At 41.6% G+C, this 26,804-nt stretch overlaps 1 protein-coding gene and 1 pseudogene across 2 annotated transcripts in view; both read right to left on the bottom strand.

Moving 5' to 3' along the window:
• LOC148032645 (ras-related protein Rab11A-like) overlaps window positions 1-23,930 on the bottom strand; it is a 40,848-nt gene extending 16,918 nt beyond the window's left edge. The window contains exon 1 of the mRNA XM_087683271.1: window positions 23,338-23,930. Within this exon, the coding sequence (XP_087539397.1) occupies window positions 23,338-23,561 (224 nt within the window). The 5' untranslated portion in view covers window positions 23,562-23,930. The remainder of the gene's footprint in view (window positions 1-23,337) is intronic.
• Window positions 9,426-13,018, bottom strand: LOC148032646 (uncharacterized; annotated as a pseudogene). The gene is made up of 5 exons (XR_015691652.1): window positions 11,977-13,018; window positions 11,285-11,892; window positions 10,774-11,140; window positions 10,516-10,677; window positions 9,426-10,399 (listed from the first exon to the last, which is right to left on the bottom strand). The product of XR_015691652.1 is annotated as an uncharacterized LOC148032646 (transcript).
• Window positions 23,931-26,804: the final 2,874 nt, after the last annotated feature.

Below are 26,804 nucleotides of genomic sequence, written 5' to 3'. Positions count from 1 at the left end.
CCTATGGCTTTCTCTATAAAAATATATGTTTTTAATGCCAACCAAGGCAAGAACAGCTTGAATAGTCACCATTTGAGCAGTGGGGGCAAAAGTATCATGGAAATCAATGCCTGGGCGCTGAGCAAAACCTTTAGCAACAAGGCGAGCCTTGTGCTTGTCAAAAGAACCATCGCTAAGGTACTTGGTCTTGAAGACCCTCAAGCAATCAAGATTTGTGTGATGTTTAAAATCATTTTCCTTTCTTTAAGAATTGGTGCTGGTTCTTGAAGTAACGAAAGCAACTACAAATTGTGTTTTAGGGCATGGCAAAGCTTTAAAGACCCATCCATAAATTATATGAGTAGCTAGTGACTTAATAAGCTAGTAGATAAAAGAAAATTTCTATAATATGATTAGTCCCATCTCTGTTATCTATGTATTTTGATATGCATGTTACTTATGTGTTTTTTATGGTTGATTCTATCTTCCTTATTGCAAGTTATCTACAAAAAGTATAAACTACTATAGTTCAAAGTGTGCATGGGAGTTTTCGTGACTACGTGTATATGTGTACCCTTCATGCATATATACATGGTAAGGAAGTCTCCTCGAGGGTGGCCGGTGGAAGTGAAGACTCGGAATCAGAATAAGAATCTCCATCAAAAGACTCTTGGTTCAAAGGAACTATCTCGAGAGCCCAACTCTCCCCTGGATCTCCAAGAACAAGGTGTTCCTCACCTCCCTCTGTTGCCGGAACTTCCATGAACTGCGCATCTCGGCTCGTGTAGACATCCCGCTTGACAGGATCAAACAGACAATAACCTTGGAATTGGGAGCTGTAGCCAACAAAAACCTGTCGTCGGAAAGCCCCCTCGAACTTATCGTGTTGCGTCTTCGAAAAGTGCAAATAAGTGTCACACCCAAAGATCCTGAAATATGAGACATCAGGCTCAGTCCCGAAGTAAGTCTCAAAAGGTGTCATCCCGTCAACGATCGAAGTGGAAGATCGATTGAGGATGTGAACTGCGGTAGCCACTGCCTCGGCCCACAGAAACTAAGGTGTCTATCGGTGCTCCATCATGGTACGCGCCATCTTGATCACACTTCGGTTCTTCCGCTCCAAAATGCCATTCTCTTGGGGAGTATAGGTATTAGTAAACTCCTGGTGAATGCCCCTATCTGCACAAAAACGAGCAAACTCATTAGACATAAATTCACCTCCCTTGTCTAAACGCAAGGTCTTTAATCGCTGGCCAGAACAGTTCTCCTCAAAGAGAAGCCAAACCTTGAAGTGAGAGAAAGCCTCCAACTTCAAAGTCAAAAAATAGGCCCAAGTCATCCTGTTGTAGCCATCTACGATCAATATGAAGTACAAGCTTCCCTTCAAGGACTCGGTTCTCATCAGGCCACAAAGATCCATAGATACAAGCTCCATGGGTTAAGTAGACTGCCTAGAAGCTTTGTTGGGAATCACATCCCGATACAGTTTCCCACAAATGCAGGAGACACATGGCTGATGGCTCACCACTATGTCTGGCAATCCTCGAACAAACGGCCCTCACGACGCCTTCCGAAGGTACTCATAGTTCAGGTGGCCAAACCGAGCATGCCATAGCTCGGACTGTGTCTGAAAGGTAAGAAGAAGAGAGGTAAGAGCTAGGGAAGACTTCAACTTGTAGATGCCATCCTCCCCATACCCTGCAGAGAGAACCTTCCTCGATCCACGATCAAGGACGCAAACAGTACCATTATCAAACTCCACCAAGAGACCAAGAGCACAAATCTTATGAACTGAAAGCAAATGATACCCCAAGCCTGGCACATGCAACACTTCGGAAGTGTGGGTACTACCACATCCATCTGGAATAAGCTGCATCTCACCCCGCGCAGCAATAGACACAGAAGAGCTGTCTCCAATGAGAATCTACCCACGCGAAGGTCACAAATGGGTAACACCATCGGAAGGAGGAGTCATGTGCCGTGAGGCACCACTGTCCACAATCCACTCTCGAGCCTGGGAAGCTGTCATCGCAGCATCAAAAGTCTTTGATGTAGAGTCCTCAATGACTGCTAAGTGTAGAAAAGCAGCTGATGAGAGTGCAGTCACCGCTCCAGAATCCTTCGTGTCCTTCTTCTTGGTGTCCTTCTTGTCTTTGTCGGGGCAATCCTTCTTCCAGTGACCAGTCTTACCACAAATATGGCAAGTCGATTCCTTCTCCTTGACCTTCTTGGATTTGTTGTCCTCCTCCTCCTTTTTTTGGTCCTTCCCCTTCTTCTGAGAGGCTTGACCAACCAATGCCTCCGATTTGGAAGCATTCTATCCCTTCAACTATTCCTCTTGGTCCAATACCATAGGAACCAACTCTTCCCACCAAAGAGTCGACTCCCGTCCTGAAGCAATAAGAGCGGAATAAAAGGTACCGAATCATGGCGGCAACTAGGACAGTAAAGTGATCGCCATGTCTTCTAAGGAAATAGACTTCCCCGCATTTTGAACCTGATCTGAAGCTACCAAAGCTTGTTGATGTGTTCCTGAAGCGAAGAAGACTTATTCACGGACAAGGTCCACATCTGCACCTCCAAAGAAACCCTCTTTATGATCGAGCTCTTGCCATATCTCTTGAGCCACCGTCAAGTGCTCGATATGAGCTATCACAGCTGTAGTGCAAGATAGAAACAGAAAAAATCAAATCTTGGCATTCAATTTGTCCCAATGAGACTGAGCCTCGGTCAACTCCGCACGAGCATTGGAAGAGAGTTTGGACTCATCCCTCATGGAGGGCCTTTTAATCTCCTCCATCACCAACTTCGCCAAATCATAAGACTCCAAAATGGCCAACATCATCACCCGCCAGATGTGGTAATTGTCACCATCAAGCTTTTGATCCGATGGAAGAGCCGGTAGGACAGACACTTTCCTATCCATGATCGCCTGGAACTCCAAATTAGTCTCTGTAGACATGTTAACCTGCAATACTTGCACAAACGCAAAATTAGCCTCCTTTGACTATGTAAACGCAACCTTCTAGGGCTGGATCCTCCGCTGCCCATACCTTCTTCACCCGCCAGAGGCGATGAAAAAGTAAAATCTCCAATGGAAGGCCTCAAACACAGCCTTCCTCTCCTTCAAACAGCAATAACCTGCAGCAAATTCACCAATTAGACTCCTTTCTCGCACGCCCACGCTCGCTTCAGCCTTGATCCGATGCACAACCCTCCCACTCGCCCTTGAATCCTGGAAACGCAGCCTTGTGTCGCGCTGAAATCTCCTCTTCAAATAGGTTCAACCCTCATTCGGTCCATCTTCACCGCTCTGATACCATGTCAAAGTGCAACGATGCGGAAGCATAGGACAAAGATTGAGAGAGAGTGAACACAAAGAGAAGAGAGAGAGAGAGAGAGAGGAGACTATGTAAACGCAAAATATCTGCAGTGTAGTATACTGTATAAGAGTGTAGAAATATACAAGGGGACAAAGGAAATATCTACGTATGTCTCCGACTTGATGACCTCGATCTCTATCAGCCCGAGCACAGTCTATCTCAGCCAACAAATCTCAAGATCAGAATCTAAAAATGAATGAATGCTGGAGTGTGCCACAAACCGTCTATAAATAGCCAAAAAATAGGAAATAACTGCACCAGGTCGGCTGCATTTATCAGCTGCATTACCGACTGCAGTAAACTGGTCGATTGTGCAGTAAAACTGTCCGACTGCATGCTGCCACATGCCACCTGTGCAGTCTGCTGACGTGGCACTGCCATACTCCGCTATCCACCAATTGTCCAAGAAATGACTCTGTCTAACAGCATGCAACTATAGAAGATCTAATTTATGCAAGTATATGCTTCAAATCAAGGGGTGAATTTTGAGATTGTGTTGTTGATCATTGTTTGAGGGTTGAATTGCGAAATTTCTTTTTTCTCAACACATTCTTTATTAGCCATCCTCAGTTGTTTAAAGGTGGACAACATGTTCTCTCTGTCATGGGGACGTGAAATTTTGAGATGCTTTAATCTTGTTGATAACATTTGATTAAATCATTAATCAAATGTGCAAGGTTGTTTAGCACATGTGATGCACATGGCAATTATTTCATGATAACAAGTGAAGGACCCTGAGGATGCAGTTGGTGTCAAAGGCAAAAGTTGTAATAAGTTAAGGCAACTGGGCTTTGGGATCAATTGACATTAATTTTGACCCAGGACAATTATTTGTCTAATAAGTGTCAGTGTGATCCATAAATGTCAATTAATATTGGTAACACTAGAGAAGTGGTGTTTAATGGTTATTTTTTTGGGCATCGTAATAACTATTAGATTAATTTTTAGTATTTAAAGACTGAAAACTAATACTTAATTATGAATAATGCTGAAAAAACCATTTGGAAAGGCTGTCACTTGTCAAAAATGCCCATGCAAGATTGAAAAACGTCTTTAGAGCTAGAGAGGGGCATTTTAGTGTATTCAGCCTGCAAGAGAGAGGAAGGAGATATTGCTGGTCTGATTTGCAGCCATTGGAGGACCTTTTGAGACAGCCAAAGACAAGAAAAGACCAATCAATAGCAAGTGACAACATCTACAAGATGTTGAGACTGGGCAACAGCAATAAATAACTAATTTTCTTCAGTTTTTTCCATCTACAAGCTATTGAGACACGGCAACAACACTAAATAACTGATTTTCGTCAATTCTTTGAAGAGAAAGTTTGAATTTTCTCTCCTAAGCATTCTCTCTCACCTCCCAACCTTGCTCCAAAGATTACAACATTGAGATCTCGAGAGGCTCAAAAATTTCAATTTTCTCTGCTATAAACCTTAATCTGCAGCAAAAATTAGAGTTTACCAGCAACCTCAGAAAGCGTGCCAGAAATTGGAAGCTCCAAGACTTGAATTCAGCAAGGTTGAAGCTGTTTTCAATTGAATTCAAGTGGAGGGATCAGCAAATCAATGAATTTGGGGCATTTTCCACCTCCATCAAAGCGGGTGAAGGCCAATTGACTATCCAAATGAAGGGGCAAATCAAGTTAAAGACTTGCTTGCCATTTTGGACAGCAAGGGAAGTTGGAATACCAAAAGAGATTGGGAGAATCCCATTGTATATCAACTTCTTCTTCAATTAAGTTAAAGAAATACCGAAAGGGGCACCATACCCAAGCACGTATAAAAGGCACGATGGCCCTTTATTCCCAACAACCTTCCACCTAAAGGCAACATGCCTTAAGATTGAAGAAAACAATCAACTAAGTCTTAAGTGTGAACAAAGCTAAAATAAATATACCAACCAACTCCCATCATCTGTTGGCAATGAGCAAACCGCTCTGCTAGAAGACCCTTCGTGAGAATATTAGCAGGATTATCATTTGTATATACCTTGACAAGCTCAATGCTTTTGTTGTCAAGTACATCCCTGATAAAGTGATATTTTATCTATACGTGCTTCGTCTTTGCATGAAAGACAGGGTTCCCTGCTAGCATGATAGCACTCCGACTATCACAATGGAGAACAAGGTTCTCGATAATACCAAGCTCTCCCACCAGATGTGAAAGCCATAAAGCCTCCTTGCATGCCTCAATGGCAGCCATATACTCTACATTTGTAGTAGATAATGTAAAATATTTCTGTACCCTAGAAATCCAAGAAACTACTGTCCCAGTGAAGTTGAATACATACCCTAAAGTAAACTTCCTACACCCAGCATGACCAGCATAGTCTGCATCCGTTAAGCCAATGACAGATATCTTTTACTTTTCAAAGCAGATGCACAAATCCTTTATGCCCTTAAGATATCTCAAGATACCTTTCACTACTTCCCAATGCTTTCTACTAGGATGTACCATGTACTTGCTAACCACTCCCACCGCAAATGGTATGTTAGGACGTGAAACAACCATCGCATACATCAAGCTATCCACAGATGAAGCATACAAAATCTTAGACATTTCAACCTTTCCATCATCAGATGTAGGACTATCCTCTGCACTGAGTTTCATATATGGAGGCAATGGTACGCCAATTGCTTTCGCCCCCTCCATATTGAAATGCTACAAAATCCTCGATACATACTCCTACTGTGACAAATAAAGAAGACCTTTCAATCTGTCCCTAAGTATACGCATGCCAAGAATGTGATTTGCCTCACCAAGATCCTTCGTGTCAAACCTGATGTGTAGGTTCTACTTCAATGTATCTAAAGCATGAGCATCCCTACTACCAATCAACATGTCATTCACATACAAAACCAACATAATAAGGCTACTATCTACTACCTTCTTGGTATATAAGCAGTGATCCACTTGCCTCCTTTTTGAATCCATGAGATTGCATGAATATATCAAACTTATGATACCATTCACACAGTGCCTGTTTCAGACCATACAAGCTTTTCTTGATTTTGCATACCTTCTTTTCTTGCCCTTTGGCCATAAAGCCTTTTGGCTATTGCATATATATGTCCTCATGAAGATCACCACGTTAGAAAGTAATTTTTACATTTATTTGTATAAGTTCCATATCTACACATGCAACCAAGCCCAATATGATTCGCAAAGTAATCACCTCGAGTACAAGAGAAAATATCTCATCAAAAATCAATCCCATGTTTCTACTTGTACCCTTTTGTAACAAGTCATGCTTTGTACTTTAGCGAGGAACCAAAACTAAACTTCATCTTGTAAACCCATTTGCATGGTGGACTTTCTGCCCCTTCGGCAAATGCACCAAATCCCAAGTACCATCCTTATTTAGAGATTCCATCTCTGGCATCATAGCTTTATGCCATTTCTTGTTGTCTTATCTGTCCATTGCTTCCTTGAAGCATGACGGTTCACCACAATTCGTCAACATGACATAATCAGCAATATAATTTGCACCAAGAATAAATCTATCTCGCTGTTCGGTATTTCCGGTCGACCTACAGACCCAATGATCAATGTTTGCTGATTGTTCAGCCTGCAAATCTGCATTAACAGCTTGTTGCTCAAATGGTTCAGTATGTTGTCTTGCCTATTCCAACTGTTCTAATGGTACATTTTCTTGCTGAAACTATGGTATATCATGGTCAACTTCTTGCTGATCAATTTCAACATCATTTCCTACATTAATAGGTTCATTTACAGCAATTATTTACTGTTGTACTACGGGTGCTCTTTATTGTCCTACAAGTATCTCTTCTCAAAACACAACCCTTCTGACTTCTTCAAACTCTTCGGACTGTTTATGCATGCGATCTTCCCAAAAGATAATATCATTGCTACATACAATTTTCATTTTCTTACAGTCCCATGGTAGTACGGTACTAATCGGACTAATAAATCTTGGACCTACGTCCGATGAAATAAAAAATACATATAAGTCTATGCTTAATGTTTGGACTTACAAGTTAAAAAAACTTAGAGATTCAAGCCAAAAGTGCACAAGAGAGTTGAAACAAGACTTAAGAGTGTACTATGTAAAATGAATAATGAAACCAACAACTTTATTATGAGCCAGATGTGCAATCTCATACAAAAAGTGTACAAAAATGGATCGAGATAAAACCATCATCCATGGCTCAATCGGAATTAAAATACATGATTACTCTAGGTGCTCACATCACTCTCGGCATCGAAGGTGGAAGCATCCTCGTCACCACTTGAGGAGCCATCACTCTGTCAGAAGTGGAGCAGCGGTGAAAGCATAAACATGTGCTGAAATAAACTGCTGAAACACAAGACAAAAAGAGAAAAGAAAAGAACACGATACAGATGAGAACTCAGATATATGCACGGGAAATGGAATCCATATATCTGAACACGAGACAGTCGCATACAACAATGAGTCACTGGCTGCGTGGGCACTGGCTCTGGCTCTGGATCCTCTCTCCACAGAGTCTGCAGATAGTGAAGATGATAATGACTGAGGAGGAGCCACTGAGTATAAATAGGCTGAAAAAGTGGGGAGCAATAATGCTGGTCGGACAGCATTAATGCTGGCCGACTGGTGCATAAAAATGCCCCAATGACATAAAATGCCATACCAAAAAAATACCTAAAATACCTAATAAAAATGCCCAGCCCAGATCAAGCTCAGGCTCACACATGAGCTGACAAATACTCTGCTAACGCCCTCTCTCAGATCATGGGTGATCTGATACAATACAATAGTACAAGGAAAAGGGATCAGAAACTATACAACATAGAACCACCAAGTAGAACCATGGATACCCAAGTAGTGGGTGATCAAGCCACCACCAAGGTGCCTCGGAGAGAACCTGATGTCGATGTCGATCGTACCAAACACCTGAAAATAGAGAAGATCATAGCATGTCTCTGCGTCCATCACCAATGTCTCGCAGTAGCATACAAGACCATCCTGTCAAAAATGCCCCTGAACATAGGTGACCATGGATTCCCCGCCTGTGGCCAGACCACCAAAGTGTCCCCTCATGTGAGCTCCAGACGAATGCCTCCCACTCTCTGTCAAATAACCAGCTCAACATGAACCTGGATGTCAATCCCAGCTCCAGGATTTGATTCCGCTAGACTGAAGTCGATGCGTCAGGGACGTCCCTCTCTGGAACCTGTGCACCTGTATAAAAATATAGATGAGGCGCGGCTACCCCATCTGAACACCCGCTCACACTCCCTCTCTGGCACAAGAGAGTCGTGAGGGATGACCTCATCACTAGAAAGCAACCGAGGAAGGGGCCACCAAGCCCTTCACGCGATCCGAAGAAGAGGATCCCTTCCGCGCCTTGGACTTTACCTTGGTCGAAGGATTGGAGTCGCAGTCTGATGAAGGAGAGGACTCATCGGTAGAGTCAGCATCCCGCTTCGTCTTCTGCTCCTTCTTCCTGGAAGCCGCTAACTTCTTGCAATCCTTCCGCAAATGTCCCTTCTTGCCACAGTGGTAACACTGGGCCTTCGACTTCTTCTTTCCATCACCCCTCTCTGAAGCTACATAAGCCTCACCTCCATAATGTGCCGGAAGCCGCCCCTGTAATCTCAAGGATGTCTCATGCTCAAGAAGCATCGAGGTCATATGTAACTTATCATCAGTGGAAGTGCACGGAGGAGCCATATGGAGAGGATAAGAAGAGAAGTAGAGAAGAGATGGAATTGAGAGAGGAAACACAGCCAAAACACAAGCACAGACTACAGAAAATGAGAGTTCACATGCAAGATAACCCAAAATCTGATCAATAGAAGACAAAATCTGTTGCAGAAAGTCAAAAAATCAGTCAAAAACTGCCAAAAACAGAGAAAACGGCCTGAAGGAACAGCCACCCAGCCACGAGAGATGCTGAATCAACAAAACGCAAGCTGTAAACTGGAGAAAAACAGGTAGAAAACTGTTGCCAGCAGCTGCAGATGAAAAACGCAGGCAGCAGAGGGTGCGTAGGCAGCAGAGGGTGCGGAGGCAGCAGGCGATGGCAAAATTGAAAAAAACGCAGGCTGAAAACAGCCCCAAAACAGGTCGCTGGCTGCAATAGCAGTCGTCTGATCAGCAGGGGTACAAAACAGTCCTGAAATCAGCAAGAAAACACAGCAGAAACACAAATCCTGAAAACTGATACCATGTCAGAAATGGAGCAGCGGTGAAAGCATAAACATGTGCTGAAATAAACTGCTGAAACACAAGACAAAAAGAGAAAAGAAAAGAACACGATACAGATGAGAACTCAGATGTATGCACGGGAAATGGAATCCATATATCTGAACACGAGACAGTCGCATACAACAGTGAGTCACTGGCTGCGTGGGCACTGGCACTGGCACTGGCTCTGGCTCTGGCTCTGGCTCCTCTCTCCACAGAGTCTGCAGATAGTGAAGATGATAATGACTGAGGAGGAGCCACTGAGTATAAATAGGCTGAAAAAGTGGAGAGCAATAATGCTGGTCGGACAGCATTAATGCTGGCCGACTGGTGCATAAAAATGCCCCAATGACATAAAATGCCATACCAAAAAAATACCTAAAATACCTAATAAAAATGCCCAGCCCAGATCAAGCTCAGACTCACACATGAGCTGACAAATACTCTGCTAACACACTCTCCTCAACAAAATCACCCTCACTAATGACATTGCCCTGGTCATCATACTCGGGCTCTCTAAGCTCTAGATGAGAGACATTGATAGATATATCCTCCTGGGCCGAGCTAGGAGTACTTCTTGAGCCACTCCCACACCTCGTGTAGCATCTAAGGGCCCCACAAGCATCATGGGCAGCCAATGTGGATGCCGAAGTAGAAGTTCCATTGCTACCGGCGCGAGGGTGGATAACAACACGGACACGAAGTGCACGAGTACCAGAGACCTACCGGTCTATCTCCTCGAGCTCCAAGTAAAGCTCTCTAAAGATTTGCTCCTCCTCCAAGTCTCTTTTGCAAGTCACACTTTTAAGTGTACTAGCAGAGAGCTTGAGTAAATCCACATTTATCTATACTTTTAAAGAATGAAGAACTTAGATTAAACAAGTGAATATTCTTTAAATATATTTCATAATCTATGAATAAAGTTATGAATTAAAAAGTATAAAAATTAGATATACGATACCTGTCTTGCCATAGACATCTCATGCATATTGCGTAGCATGCGTAAATTGAAGCGACAATAAATTAGTTGCTCCAATTGTCGTGTGCTAAGCTTGTTACGAATTTTGGTGTGCATGAGGGAATAGACGGATCAATTCCTCTCACATGCACCCGACGAACAATCCTAAACCATGTGAAGAAAAAGTTAGTTTAAACTTAAAGTTTGCAAGTTGTAAGTTGTAACTAGAATTAAATGAAAAAAAAGAAGCGATTTTCAAACCTGTGCAAGAATGTGTAAGGCCACTCTTTGGAGGTGAGGCAATTGATAGTCAAATGACTCCCACCAGAAAAGGGGCTTCACCAACGATTCCCGCTTCCAGTAAATGATAGACGCAAAAGCAGTGCCCCTTTGATCGCTATAATTAATGAGCTCCTGGAGGAAGGCACCATGGTGCTCTTCCGTCAAAGCCTTTGAAAAAAAGGCATCACGATCGGCAAGGACATTGGCATCCATGAAGAGAGAGGGTTTTTTTAAGGCGGGATGTAAGAGTGTCGCAAACCCATGTATGGGTCGCTTCATCCACTCCCATCTTTTCTTTGTCAAAAAGAGAATGTCATCTCTTTTAGGGATGATATCCAAGATATCACTACAGTAGGTGTAAGATAATAGAGATTTAGAAGGAGATTTAGGTATGAAATTTGAAAAGAAAGTGTGAGACAATATGAAATATAGATTCTAAAACTAAAAAGAAGCATGAATCATTAAAAATAAATAAAAATAAAAACAATACCATGAAGAAGAGACCTCCCCATCCAAGATGGTCAATGATTGTATCTCCTCCATCGCATCCACCATAAGATGATTGAGGAGGCCAATAGTAGCCCCCTCCATGTCCGTCATGTGAAGCACCTTGTAGATGGGAGTGACGGCAATGATAATGCCCCTCACATCCATTCAAAATTCCTCCTTTAAGCAAAGCCTTTGAACAGCCTTTGCTTCCACTTGGCTTGATGTGGACTCCCCTTCAAGCCATTCCTTAAACTCATCTGACACAACTGTTTTTTGTAGCTTGTTGCGAACATCATAAAGACACTCGAGGAGAAGCCACACGGCCGCAAACCAAGTCTTCGAGAGCTTCTTCAACTCCAAGTCCGAGTATGAGCGATATATTGCAAGAACTCGAACCTTGAAGTTGACAAAGCCAACGATTGTGCAAGCATCGTTGACAATCCTTGCCACCCACTCCAACTTGCCTATATCTTCCATAAGAAGATCTAGACAATGTATAGCGCATGGTATCCATACTATGGACGGAAACTCGACCTCAAGTTTCCATCCCATAGATGCACAATTCGAGGCATTGTCCGTGACAACTTGCACCACATTTTGTGGCCCAGCCTACAAGATTATACAGTATGAAATTAGAATAAATTTGGGAGGTTGAAAGAAGAGATTACAAAATAATGGATTTAGAAGTATTACCTCAATGATGGCTTGTTGTATGTGTTGATACATGAACAAGCCCATGGTTCTCCTTCCCCTTGTGCCTGCATCCACCGCTCATAGGAAGTATATACCAAGTGGGCAAGAGACGAGGATGTTGATGATCCCCCTTTTTTTGCAGTCACTCCATCCATCGGATAGGATAGAGCATCCATACTTCGCCCAACCGGCACGCACAGGCTCAAGGGACTTATCAATCCTCTCTCTCTGCTCATCGAGTTTCTTGATACGCATGTCATTGTACGTGACACCGTACCATCCCTCGCATGGACCAACGGCGGCAATGGCTTTCACCATCCGCTTCCATCGATCCACTTTGAAAATATGGAAAGAGAGATTGCACTCAATTATGACGCGTGCAATCTCTATTTCCGCTTGCCTTCGCCTCTCCTTGAGAAAGGAGAGAGGACCGGAAACTTGCCCCGTTGCTTGGGCAAGAGTGGCTTGTCTCTTGGGCATAGGTGCACCACTCGAATGGCTTTTTCTAGATGGGATAGAAGAGGCCCCGCAAGTGTTGGATTTCTCCTTCACTCGTTCGAAGTAGGCACAATGCAAGCGAAAAGCCTCATGGCGAGAGGGTGCCATTGATGATGTATAGAGAGAGCCTAGAGGGTCACGGATGGAGGGTGAGATGATTGAATAAAGGAGCGGAAAGAGTAGAGAGCTTGAAGGAGTAGAGAGCTTGAGGGAGTAGAGAGAGGCTGTAGCTTGATGAAGGAGGAGGTTGAAACTTGGAAGCGTTGAGAGGTTAAGGACTCAAGGAGAGAGCTTGAGAGAGTAGGAAGGATGGAGAGCTTAAAAGGAGTAGGAGGGGTGGAGAACTTGAAAGGATAAATGAGATGGTGGGGGAGGGGAGATTTTATAGAAAGGGAGAGTGCTTTGGAGTTTAGGGTTGGCCCTTGGGAAAGAGAGAGAGAAAGAGAGAGAGGGAGAGAGAGAGAGATAGAATCTTTAATCTTTTCTCTTGAGTCTTTGTGAGAAAGAAAAGAAAGAAAAGAAAGAAAAGAAAGAAAAAAGAAAAGAAAGGTAAGAAAGAAAAGAAAAATGGGCCTAGGCCCTAGCCGCCTGCAAACGGTCAAAAAAGTGATCGTTTACAACTTTATTGGCCACAAGGCCCAGGCGTAACGGTCACTGGTAACGAGGTGCAGTCGAACAGGCCGCAAGGAACAGACAGTGGATCGGACGGGTAATGGCGGGGGGCGACAGATGACGGAGGGTAGTCGGACAGCTCACAAAAAACGGACCGAACGGGTTCGAATGGAACCGGACACAGAGGATGGGACAGGGTCGGACGGGTTGACCCATCCGTCAGACATGGACAACCTTGGTTGATACACAAAGAATAAAATGTATTTATACTTAGGGCACGTAAGGGTGCATTCACATGTACAACATAATAATACACGTGTGAGTGGTGCTTACGAAAGCGTGAAGATTTGCAGAAGTGTACAAGTGAGTGAGAGTGACAGAGAGAGAGTACGATCTGATTTGGGTGTACCAACAATGTGTTGGTACACAAAGAATAAAATATATTTATACATAGGGCATGTAAGGATGCATTCATATGTACAACATAATAATACACTTGCATGATACACAGAGGTAAATAAAGGACCTTTACATCCCAACAACCTCCCACTTAAAGATCTGAAGTGAACCTTTAACCAACTCCCACTAGTCGCATGCAATGCTCATGTTGACCCTTGCTTAGACTTTTAGTGAGAACATCTGCAGGGTTGTTGTCCTGTGTTTTGATCTTAGTCAATGTGATTAGACCATCTTTCAGAATTTGTCTGATAAAGTGATATCGCACATCTATATGCTTTGTGCGTAAATGATACATGGCATTCTTAGCCAGATACACAGCACTCTGGCTATCACATCCCAACACTGGAGTACTTATAGACTTGCCGAGATCCTCTACAAATCTACTCAACCATATAGCTTCCTTAGAAGCTTCAGTAGCTGATATGTATTCAGCTTCAGTAGTACTCAGTGCTACGATGTTCTACAACCTAGAGCACCAAGAAATAACCCCACCAACAACTATAAAGGCATGCCCACTAGTGGACCTGTGAGTGTCCAAGTCACCTACCATATCTGCATCACAATAACCCTACCGACTAAGTGCACCCTGCCCATAGCAAATACACTTTCTTTGTGTACCCGTTAGATATCGAAGAATACACTTGACAGCCTCCCAATGTGGTTTGCCAAGATTTGACATAAACCTGCTAACGACTCCCACTGCATGAGCAATGTCTAGATGAGTAGCGACCATAGCATACATAAGAGAGCCATAAGCTAATGCATAAAGGACTCCCTTCATAGCATTGGCTTCCATGTCATCTTCTAGGCTGTTGGCTTTACTAAGCTTAAGATATGGAGGTAAGGGCACCCCAAGAGGCTTAACTTCAGCCATGTTAAATCTGTCCAGTACCTTTTCAATGTACTTCTCTTGAGATAAGAACAGCAATTTCTGTGTTCTATCCCTACAAATCCTCATGCCCAATATATGCTCTGCATTCCCCAAATCTTTCATAGAGAAAGCTGATTTCAGCTGATGTTTGAGAACATCCAAACTAGTCTTTATTTTCCCAGCTAGCAATGTATCATCCACATACAAAACAAGTATGATGGGGTTGTCATCCGTATCCTTTTTCATGTACAAACAATGATCTGCATGGCTCAGTGTAAACCCATGAGAGAGTATAAAAGTATCAAACTTTTTGTACCACTACCATGGTGCTTGCTTCAGCCCATACAAGCTGCGTTTAAGTTTACACACCAACTGCTCTTTTCTAGAAACTACAAAGCCCTCGAGCTGTTTCATGTAGATTTCCTCATCAATGTCACCATGCAGAAAAGCTCTTTTCACATCCATTTGGTACAGCTCTAAATCCAATATAGTAGTGCGAGTAAAAAGCACACGTAGAATGGTCATCTTCATGACAAGTGAGAAAACCTCTTGGAAGTCAATCCCTTCCTTCTATGCATACCCTTTGGCAACCAGTCTTGCCTTGCACTTGGGTTTTCCATCAACTGTCTTTACTTTGTAAACCCATTTGTTTGGAAGAGGCTTTCTTCCTTTGGGCAATGACACAAGATCCCAAGTATCATTAGCATACAGAGATTTAATCTCTTCCTGCATAGTTAGCTCTCACTTACTGTTGAATTTGCATGACTTGGCCTCTTTATATGTAAGAGGCTCACCCTCATCTGTAAGCATCACATAGTGCAAAGAGGGGTCATACCTATGTGGCTGCCTTCTTAAGTGTATAGACCTACGTACCCAATGATCTACATTCTCTGGAGGTATGTTATTTTCAGCACATATTGGCTGTTGTAAGCCATTTTTAGCATGTTGTTCATGCTATACAGCACCTTCATTTTCATTACCAACACTTGCATTTTCATAATCAGCAAGTCTATCTCGCTATCCATGACCTCCTTGTACTTCTATTTACTGTCCATCATCATCTGGCTCAAAAATAACCGGCTGATCATCAATTTCAGCCTGTGGTACAGCATCATGAAGCTCATCATTTGAAGTAATAGGCGGCTGCAAATTCTGAAATTTGACCTTTTTCATGTCTTCATCAGAGGCTAAAGTACTTTTCAGTAACTTTGCCTCATCAAACACAACATTATAGCTGCGAACAATTTTCTTGGACTGTGGTAACCACACTCCATAGCCAAATTCACCCTCATTACCATAGCCCATGAAAATGCCTTTGGTGGATTTCGGGTCAAGTTTACTCCTCAGCTCATCTCTAACATGCACAAAAGCATCACACCCGGATATCCGTAAATGATCATATGAGGCCGATTTGCGAGACCAAACCTCCTCAAGGATGACATTATTTAAGGACCTGTTTGGAGAGCGGTTGCAAATGTGAACTGCGGTTTTAAGTGCCTCTCCCCAAAATTCATGAGGGAGATTAGTAGTGGACAGCATGCACCGCACTCATTCACATAAAGTCCTATTGTATCTTTCAACCACCCCATTTGAAGAAGGGCTGTAAGGAGCTGTAAGCTCCCTCTTAATTCCATGCAAGTCACAAAAAGAATTAAACTCAATAGATGTGAACTCACCCCCATTATCAGTTCTCAAGCATTTCAGCTTTCTACCTATCTGAGTGGTCACAAATGTATGAAAAGTTTTAAAAACAGCAAACACTTCACTTTTCTTTTTCAACAGATAAACCCAAATCTTCCTGGAACAATTATCAATAAAAGAGACAAGATATGCAGCACCACCCAACGATTTCACGCGCATACTACATACATCAAAATGCACTAAGTCCAAGACATTGGACTTACAGGAGACACCAGAGTAAAAGGAATTTTTCATTTGCTTTCCAAACTGACAGTCGTTACAAAAAGCATGTTTAGAGCCTTTTCCATCAACCTTCTTCAAAGAGGTAAGGACATCAAGTCCTTTCTGACTCATATGGCCTAATCTCTTGGGCCACAACTCCAGATGACAGCTGATTTCAGCAACTGCAAGAAACTTGCTATTCAAAGCTTTACAGTGCAGACAATACAAAGTGCCCTTCTTGGTTCCTTTTGCGATCAACATGGAACCCTTTTTCAATTTCCACAAACCTCCACCAAACAGTGTAGTGTAACCATGCAAGTCAAGCTGTCCAACAGATACTAAACTCTTCTTGATGCCAAGCACATATCTGACATCTTTTAACACAAGCTCTTGCCCATTATCCAAAGACAAGTGTACAGTGCCAATCCCATCAATGTTGCAAGCATGGTTATTTCCAAGATATACTTTTCCATAACTGCCTGCATTGAACATAGCAAAACACTCCAAACAAGGAGTTACATGGAAAAGGCACCAGGGTCTACAATCCAAGTCTGAATGGCACCATCATCAACTAGCAAAAGTGCATCAATCACATCAGCCTTGGTAATCTGCGTATCTTGCATACAAGGGCATCATAATCTACTGCACATAGTACATCAGCCTCTGCATCCGAGAGCTCCTTTGTGACTACACTGGAGGCCACATTGGCCTTTTCCTTGCCTTTGGCGGCCTCAGATACAACTATCTTATCCTCTTTCTTCTTTTTCTCTCTTGCATTCTTCTTTCTCTCTTATTCCTTCTTGTAGTACCTGCAATCAGGTTTCTTGAGGCCCTTCCAACCACACTGATAGCAAGTAACATCACTCTTTTTCTTTCCTTTGCTCTTACTTTTGCTTCTCTATCCAGCATTGGCATTTTTCTTTTCAGCCCTACCTCTAACATTATAAGCTGAGTTGCTGTCTTTTCCACTAGACTTATGTCTAATTTCTTCATTCAAGATTGAACCCCTCACACCATCATATGAGAGATTGGGGTTATGTAACGTGGAACCAGAATAAGATCATAGTGTAACGTGGAACCAGAATAAGATCACACTCAGTTAGATTCGACTTCACTCAGTGAGAACGTCTCACGAGTCGATCTTGAAAACAGAGGCACGAGACTCGTTTCTCCTCCCAACCTTACCTAGATAGTTGCCGGCAACCCTCATCGTGATCCGATTGCCAACCGTCAACTCTTGGTGAGTCCTACTATTATTGGACTCTCTTTCATTCTAGGCTCCCCTAAACCCCGTCAACTCTTGGTGAGTCCTACTATTATTGGACTCCCTTTCATTCTAGGCTCCCCTAAACCCCGTTCGGGTGCCCAAGGCCCCCCGACGGTCGTCCCTCGCGCCTGTTTCCCATAATTTACTTTATTAATGTAACATTTCCTTCCCCTTAAGAATCGGTTTCGTCCTCGAAAATGATACTTGGAAGGTCCAACTATAAATTGGGAAACCTTTTCCTTAGGGTACTTACTCGCTCCCATGTTGAGCTTTCTTCTGAACAATCTTTCCACTTAACCAAACATTCTTGATAAATAGTATTCCTTGTTCGTCTGTTACGAACATTTAATATTCTTTCTAGTTCATGTGGATAAGATTGGTCATCTAATAACTTCTCAATGTTATCATTTAAGATTAAATTATCCAAATCACCCAACTTCTTTCTTAGCTTACTTACATGAAAAATTGGATGTATTTTACTACCAACAGGTAGTTGGAGCTTGTGAGTCTGTTCTCCCACCTTCTTAAGTATTGTGAAAGGACCACAATACCTGGGTGAAAGCTTTGGACATCCTCTCGTTTTCATGGTTTTAGTTTGTTCAAGCACTTTAATAGACCAATTCTCCTTCTTCAAAGGAGATGTCTCTTCGGTGAGGATCTGCATAAGCTCTTGCTCAATTTTGAGCTTTCTTAATATTTTCTTGAGCAAATTTTAGCATACTATGCATATCCTCCAAAAAATCCTTGGCTGCCTGAACCTTTTCCTTATGCAGTCCCACTGCATGAGGAGCTCTGGGCTGAAACCCATACATTAACATAAATGGACTATATCCAGTGGAAGACTGCTTAGCACTATTATATGCAAACTCTACTATTGGTAGATACTCTTCCCAATTAGTTTGCCTTTTACTTACATATGCCTTGAGCATATCTTCAAGGATTTGGTTAACCCTTTCAGTTTGCCCATCAGTTTGCGGGTGGTCCGCCGTACTCATGCTAAGTTTAGTATCCAACTTCCTAAATACCGCATGCCAAAATTGACTATCAAATTTTCTATCTTGATCAGAAACTATATTTGCCGGAAGGCCATACAATCGGTACGTGTTCTCTACCAACAATCTAGCCAATTCTGGTGTTTTAATATCAGTTGAAGTTGGAATAAACCTAGCCATTTTGGTTAACCTATCCACAATCACCCACACAGAGTCGTACCCCCTCTGTGTTCTGGGTAATGCAACAATAAAATCCATGGAGATACTCTCCCATTTTCCCGAAGGAATCTCTAATGGATGGAGAAGTCCTTCCATTTTCAATCTTTCAGCTTTATTAACCTGGCATTTATTACATTTGACCACATAGTCAAGGACGTTCTTATTCATTCCAGGCCAATAGAATTGCCTTTTAATAAGACTATAAGTCTAATTAACTCCTGGATGTCCCGCGCTAGGGGTATCATGACACTCAAAGAGTATCTGGCACCTTATTTCTTTATCTTTCGGGACACATACCCTACCCTTGTAGAGTAAATAACCATTATCAATGGTAAAATTCTTCCACTTGAATCCGATTTGAGCAACCCCTGATGCTCCATTTCCTTGTTGAACATCCTCAGATATTCCTTCCTCAGTGGAGGGCCTTCCATTTAGATCCCCATTTTCTATTGCTTCCCATATGTTGGAATATGCCGGATCAACCTGGCATTTCCCTTTTAAGGATTCAAGCAAATCGGAAGTGAACTGAGTAAAACTCAATTCATTTATGATGGGCATTCTGCTGAGTGCATCAGCCACTATATTATACTTTCCTTTTCTATACCTTATCTCATAGTTGAATTCTTGGGGGAGTTCGGCCCATCTGGCTTTACACCCTTGTAGATCCAGTTGGTCATTAAGCCACTTGATGCTTTCATAATCCGACAGGATCAAAAGTTTGGTACCGTACAAATAGTACCTCCATTTCTTCATTGCATGTACTATTGCATACAACTCTCTCTCATAAACAGAAAAATTATGTTTTGCATGGTCTAACTTCTTGCTTTCAAAAGCAACTGGTCGGCCTTCTTGTAATAAGACTGCGCCTATCGCCTTATCACTAGCATCGGCTTCAACCACAAATGGTTCATTGGGATCCACAATTAATAGTACTGGAGCTGTAGCAATAGCTGCCTCAAGTTTTTGAAAACTTACATTTTGGTTTGTTCCCCAATTAAAACTCTTCCCTTTCCCTTTAAGTTGGTATGTCATTGGAACAGCTATTTTGGCATAATCTCGAATGAATCTACGATAAAATCCAGACAATCCCAGGAAGATCTGCAGCTCTTCCAGGTTCCTTGGAGATGGCCATTCAATAATTGCCCTTACTTTTTCTGAATTCATCTTGATTTCCTCTTTCGAGATAATATGCCCCAAATATTTGACCTCTTGTGCGAAGAATTCACATTTAGTTTTCTTCACATAAAGGAAATATGTTCTTAACAATTGGAATACCAATCGTAAGTGTTCCAAATGTTCTTCTCTTGATTTACTAAAGATCAAGATATCATCCAAGAAGACTACTACAAAATGTCCTAGATAGGGCCGTAACACACTATTCATCAGCTTCATAAAGGTAGCTGGTGCATTAGTGAGGCCAAAAGGCATCACCAAAAAATCATAATGCCCGTATCTAGTACGAAATGCTGTCTTCGGAACATCCTGTGCCTTAATTCTTACTTGGTGATAGCCTAATCTTAAGTCTGTCTTTGTGAAGAATTTTGCCCCTTGTAATTGATCAAAAAGATCTTACATTTTGGGCATAGGAAATTTATTCTTCACCATTATCTTATTAAGTGCTCTATAGTCAACACAAAGTCGCATAGAACCATCTTTTTTCTTTACCAATAAAATTGGCGAAGCCCAAGGTGAATTGCTAGGTGGTATAAACCCTTTATCAAGGTAATCCTTAATTTGTCTTTCAACTTCTTGGTGCTGTGTTTCACTTAACTTATAAGGTGGTTTAGAAATAGGGTGTGTATCCTTATTTGTGTCAATTGGGTGATTTATATCACCCCTATCTGGTGGAAGGCCACTTGGTAAATCAAAAGGAAACACATCTTTAAATTCATCTAACAAACCACTTAATTTATTACTTGCATTCAGCTCACAAACATAAGAAAATTGTTGCTTTATATTACAGAAAGTAAAAGTGTTTTGTACAGGAAGAGACCATAACATATATACCTCACAAGCTTCCTTCTTTATTAGCTTCTGAACTTCAGTGGAACACAACAAAGGATTATCAGATACTTCATGTTCACCTTGAATCACAAAAGTCTTACTATCCCTTTCAAATTTCAATGTTTTATGATGATAACTACGTTTTAAGGATAGTTCCAATCCCCATAGTTACTCCCTCCCTAAAGCAATATTGGCTCTTTCCATATTCATAATTTGGAAATCAAGTTTATCTTTATATCCTTGGATCTCAATTCCAAATTGGATACCATTGTATCCCATATTTTATTATCCTGACCTTGCATCATACGAACAACATATTGATGCCCACTCTTTTGTTGGGGAAGTTTCAATTTTTTCACAAGTGCATAATTTATGAAATTGTGGGTAGCAAAGTCATCAATCATGACTCTGACCCTCTTTCCAGCTATCAATCAATGCACTCTAACTAAATCATGTGGCCCAAAAGTAGGCTGCCACATAGAAGTTGACATACAACACTTGTGTTGTATATCCTTGTGCAAAACCTCTAAAGATTTATACTTTTCATGTCCTTTTAATTCTAGGGTCTGCACTACATGGATTTGTTTTTCTTTTCCCTTGCCCTTGTCCTTATCCTTTCCTTTATCTTCCCCCTTTTTCCTTTGAGGGCAATTCCAGGCAGCATGGTTAGGGGATAGGCAATTAAAACAAAGCTTTTCTTTTTTGGCCTTATCAAAGTCATCTGGACTTAACTTTGGCCTTACATATTGTTTCTTTTCAAAAGGTTGTTTCTTGCCTTAAAGAAATGGCATTTTCCTTTTAAATTTGCCTACAAATTTTGAGGTTTCAAATTCTTTAGTCTTGGGCTCCATATCAATGAGACTAGTGAGTGTACCTGGACGCGTACTATCTTCATTGATTAATGCAAATTTAATTGCCTCTTCAAGCGTCTTAGGTGAGCTCCTTTTCACTTCCTTTTTACAACCTTATCTAGTCCCCTAATGAATCCTCTTGTCTTTTGAAATTCATATATTCCTTCCAATTTGAGGATTATCTCACGATATTCCTCCAAATATGTCAGTAGGGGTCTTCCCTTTTGTCTGACATAATCCCAATCTTCCCAATTTCTTTCCATTTCATTTTCAGGAAGGAATTCTTTCAAAAAGACCGATTCAAATTGAGCCCAAGTTTCAAGTATTTTATTACAACAATAATGCCTAAACTAAAGACAATGTGCCCACCCCAGACAAGAATGCACAGATTCACACATGAGCTAACAATCGTGCTAACACCGATTTGTGCATTCTACACTATCTACAAGGAACTCGATTCTATGGGATCATGTATGGAAAGGGAACCACTCTTTCTAGATGGAGTGACTCTAATTGGGTAAGTGATGTGGATGCAAGATGGTCAATCCACTAAAGACTTTTCTTTCTCCCTTGGTTCAAGAGCTATCTCGTGAAGTAATAAGAAGTAGCATATTGTAGCACTTTCTTCCACAAAGGAGAGTAACCCACCCTTTGTTTGACTACTATGGAGGCCATAGTGCCTCCATTGTATGTTGGCAAAGATTGCTTTTCCCTAGACTAGACCCACTCAGCTACACATGGACATCCAAAGTGCCCTAGCTTTTGCTAAGAACCCTGTGTTTCATGCCCACATCATACACAGCACAAATGTTGTGTGATGAAGGGAACATACACTGCATGTTGTAATTTGTGCCTTTTTTAATTTTTATAACCATTCTTCTTTTTTCACAAGCACATCATATGACATGACAAGAGTAAACCACTGCTTCCATCATAATTGAGCAGTGACCAAACGCAGCCTCAAGTAAGAACTTTAACTTTCAAAGGTTGTTCAGATAGTCCAATAAACTGTTTGTTGATTTCCTCCACTCTTAATCAAATCCGATGTACTGAGGTTTTCATGTACCACTCCCGCGCTCTTGCCCATGCTTTCATATCTAAACACACAAAAATATCGCCAGAGACAGCCAAGTATATAAGGTTTTACCCTGATGCTTTGCAGTCTGCCAAACACTGTTGGCAGCACTAAAGCCACTGACACAATTAGACTTTCCCGACTATGATGAATCTAAATGCCTGTGAGCTGGTCTAACATGAGTAGGAGCCCACCCTCACTACAGCACAGTAGCAGTCTGATCCCTCTTAGTGTCTTGTGTGTGCTCCAATTAATAAGTTCAATTTGTAACCTATTTTACATACAATAAACCTATTTGTAGTCCTTGCAGCTTTTGTGCATGATAAACCTATTTTACATGTTTTGTGTGTTTGTAATTAAAGACTACTTGTGGCTGTTTACATGAACGTTATCACCGCAAATAATCCTTCATACGTGTACAACACCAGATCATTCTGCAACACTCAATGAGCTTGTATGTTCTACAGTGTGCTACGAGCAAAGCAGACAGCATCGGCATAAATACAATGCTAGCGGAATGTCGCACTACCATAGATTAGTTCAATTTAAAACGAATCATCTCCGCCACAACGCAAATAGGAGATACTTTCCAGATCAGTGGCAGGACTTACCTTTCTTGACCTGCAGTATCCCAAATCTGAGCTTTGATCGTCTTGTTATCCACAGAGATGGTCCTGGTCTGAAATTCCACGCCGATGGTAGCCTTGGAGTCCAGGGTAAACTCGTTTCTTGCAAAACGATTGAGCAGCTGTGACTTCCCGACTGCGGAATCGCCGATGAGGACGACTTTGAAAACGTAATCCAGCTTCTGATTGTAATCGCCGTAGCTGGCCATGCTGCAGAACTGGTGGAAGACGGTGAAGAGAACCAAACGCAGGGCCAACGAATCTATATCCCCATGCGCCGGAGCTCTAGAAGAGGCGATGGATGAAGCGAAAACTCTCTTCGGAGCTTCTCTCTCTCCGACTGTCGAATCAAAACCTGAACAAAACGTAAGAACGAAGGACTCATCCACGGTAAGACGGCCTTTGCGGGGGGGAGAGAGAGAGAGAGAGGAGCTGTTCAATGGGTGAATTCCAAGGTAAGGCAGCGCATTTGGGATAGTCAAATTCGATTCGATGGACTTTTATTGGTAAGCTTTGAGCACGGCAGCTTCGTTCTGCCCGAGTGTTGGAAATTGGAATATAAACGGCGCACTCACTCCACGCTTAGGTCGTGCAGAATGCGTCCCCGCGAAAACAATGTGTTTCGCTTCTCAAACACATTTTTGCTCTTGTTGGCCATACATGCTTCACTCTCTCACATTACAATACATGTCATATACCCTTACTATTTGTGGATATGTGCCTCGCCACATCAGGGTAAATTTATCGAGTATATTAAAGGACACTTTATATATTGGAATTCACACTTTGTGGAGAACATCTACATATGTGTGACCTAGTATTTCACAATAAACTTTTTTGTTAAGGTATAATATACGTACTTTTTAATCTTTTATTATATTAAATAAAATAATCATCAATAGTATTAAAAACCACAAATAGCCAAAGACATTAGCTAAATGATAAAGTGTAAGTATACTAATATAGATATAGTTAAGTAAAATAGTTAATAGATATTGAGTTAACATATGTTCTTAATTTTTACTATATTACTCGTTAATGTATAGTACTATTGACATTTAGTATACTTTCTTTTTATAAGAGTCACACACATGAAGGCTCACCATGAGATAACATAGGCATCTCCTACGGATACCAAAGATAATAAATGAGCCTAGTGAACAACAAGGCTTAATCGCAATTGGGATTCATCTCCTTGGGCCACCCACTATCAAGAGGCTTGTGGTGTATGGCCAAAAGGCACTAGGTCTCGAGTAAGAAGAGCTCAAAATAGAGAGAGATAGGTTTTAGGAAATGAAGTTGAGAAGAACTATACATTATTGACATTTAGTATACTTTCTTTTTATAAGACTCACACACCTAAAGGCTCACCATGAGATAACATAGGCATCTCCTATGGATACCAAGGATAATCAATGAGCCTAGTGAACGACAAAGCTTAATCGCAATTGGGATTCATCTCCTCGGGCCACCCACTATCAAGAGGCTTGTAGTGTATGGCCAAAAGGCACTAGGTCCCAAGTAAGAAGATCTCAGAATAGAGAGAGGTAGGTTTCAAGAAATGAAGATGAGAAGAACAAGAGATGGTATCAAATTTCAATAAAGGAAACCAAATAGACTCAAATCTCAATTGTAACTTCTATATGTGTTATAACAGCTTGCTAACTATGTATAGTATAGGCATTTGCATGTACAACAATTTTTGAGACTTCTATTTAGCATAAACCTGGCTATGAATAGCCCTATATGCATATAATTCACCATACATAATTTATCAGAAGTGAATGCAGCAATGGAAGCATATACTATGCTAAAATAGACTATTGAACACAAGATAGAGACAAAGAGAAAAGAATAACACTCCAAAAGAAGAGAACTTAGAAGAATGCTCGAGAAATGGAATCTATATACCAAGACATGAGACAATCGCATACAGTAGTGAGTCATTGGTTGCGAGGGCATTGGCTCTAGCTTCTCTCTCCTATAGGGCCTCCAAGTGATGAATGCCATGACTAAGGAGGAGGAGCACAATATATGGGCAATAAATATGCCATAAATAGTAGCTAGTTAGCAATCATTAAATGCTGGTCAACTAGCTTAAAATACCACAAATAACGCATAATAAAATAGAATATCTAACACATGCCCAACTAGTTTGGCATGCACAAACTCACACATGAGCTGGCATAACTGCTAACACCCTCTCTCTATCATGGGTGATCTAATACAATACAATATATAATGATAATATCCCATTATAGTACATACAATAATGTCCACTAGAGTATAACCATGGATACCCAAGTAATGGGTGCACAAGCCACCACCAAGGTGCCTCAAAGAGAACATGATGTCGATGTTGATCATACCAGCTCCTGAAAATAAAGAAGAATCAAAGCACCTCTCAATGTTTGTCAACAATACCTCTAGTAGCATACAAGACCATCCTATCAAAAATGCCTATGAACATATGTGACCATGGATTCCCCACCACCTTTTGCAAAACTGCAAAAGTGTCCCCTCATGTGAGCTTAGACTAGGAAGCAATCCTGCTCTCTATCAAATACCATCCCATCATGAAGCTAGATGTCAATTCGAGCTCTAGGATTTAAACCTGCCAGACTTCGATCAATGTGTTAAGGATGTCCCTCTCTAGAACATGTGCATGTGTATACTTGAATAGATGAGGCTCAACTGCCCCATCTCACTATCCTCTCACACTCCCTCTCTAGCACTAGAGAGTTGTGAGGGATGCCCACATCACCTATACTAGAAAGTAGCAAATGAAGGGGCATCCAAGCCCTTCCCATGATCTAAAGAAGCAAACCCCTTCTATGCCTTGGCCTTCGCTTGGGTTGGAGGATTTGAATCAAATTCTAAGGAAGAGGATGACTTAGCAAAAGAGTTTAGATCCTACTTCTTCTTCTTCTTCTTCTTCTTCTTCTTCTTCTTCTTCTTCAAAGCCACTAACTCTTTACAATCCTTTCTCAAGTGTCCTTACCACAATGATAATACTGATCCTTTAATTTTTTCTTCCTACCACCCCTCTTAGAAGCTCTAAGAGCCTCACCAAAACCTATATAATGAGATGAGAGCCTGCCCTACAGACATAAAGATGCCTCATGCTCAAGCAACATCGAGGATATATGGGTAACGCTCATAAGGGTCGAGGATGTATAAACCCTCAAAGCATTGGCCACTCCATCGAACTCTAGGGGGAGCTTGTAGAGTGCCATTCCCACAAGATGTGTCTCTAGAAGAGTAGACTACATATGTCAAGCTAGTCATGCACATGTGTAACACAGAGCAAAAATGACTTAATAGTGTCCTTAGGCTCAAACTTCATCTACTAGAGTTGTCCATAAAGTGTCACTACATGCGTGGTGGAAGGTGCCTTGTACAACATCTAAAGCTTTGACCATACTTCTAGAGATGTCCTGAAAGAGGTAACC

This window comes from Lygodium microphyllum, chromosome 8 (assembly GCF_053477565.2).
Source record: "Lygodium microphyllum isolate KBCC chromosome 8, Lygodium_microphyllum_v1.1.10, whole genome shotgun sequence".
In the NCBI taxonomy this organism is placed as follows: Eukaryota; Viridiplantae; Streptophyta; class Polypodiopsida; order Schizaeales; family Lygodiaceae; genus Lygodium; species Lygodium microphyllum.
This window is presented reverse-complemented; position numbering and strand designations above follow the sequence as displayed.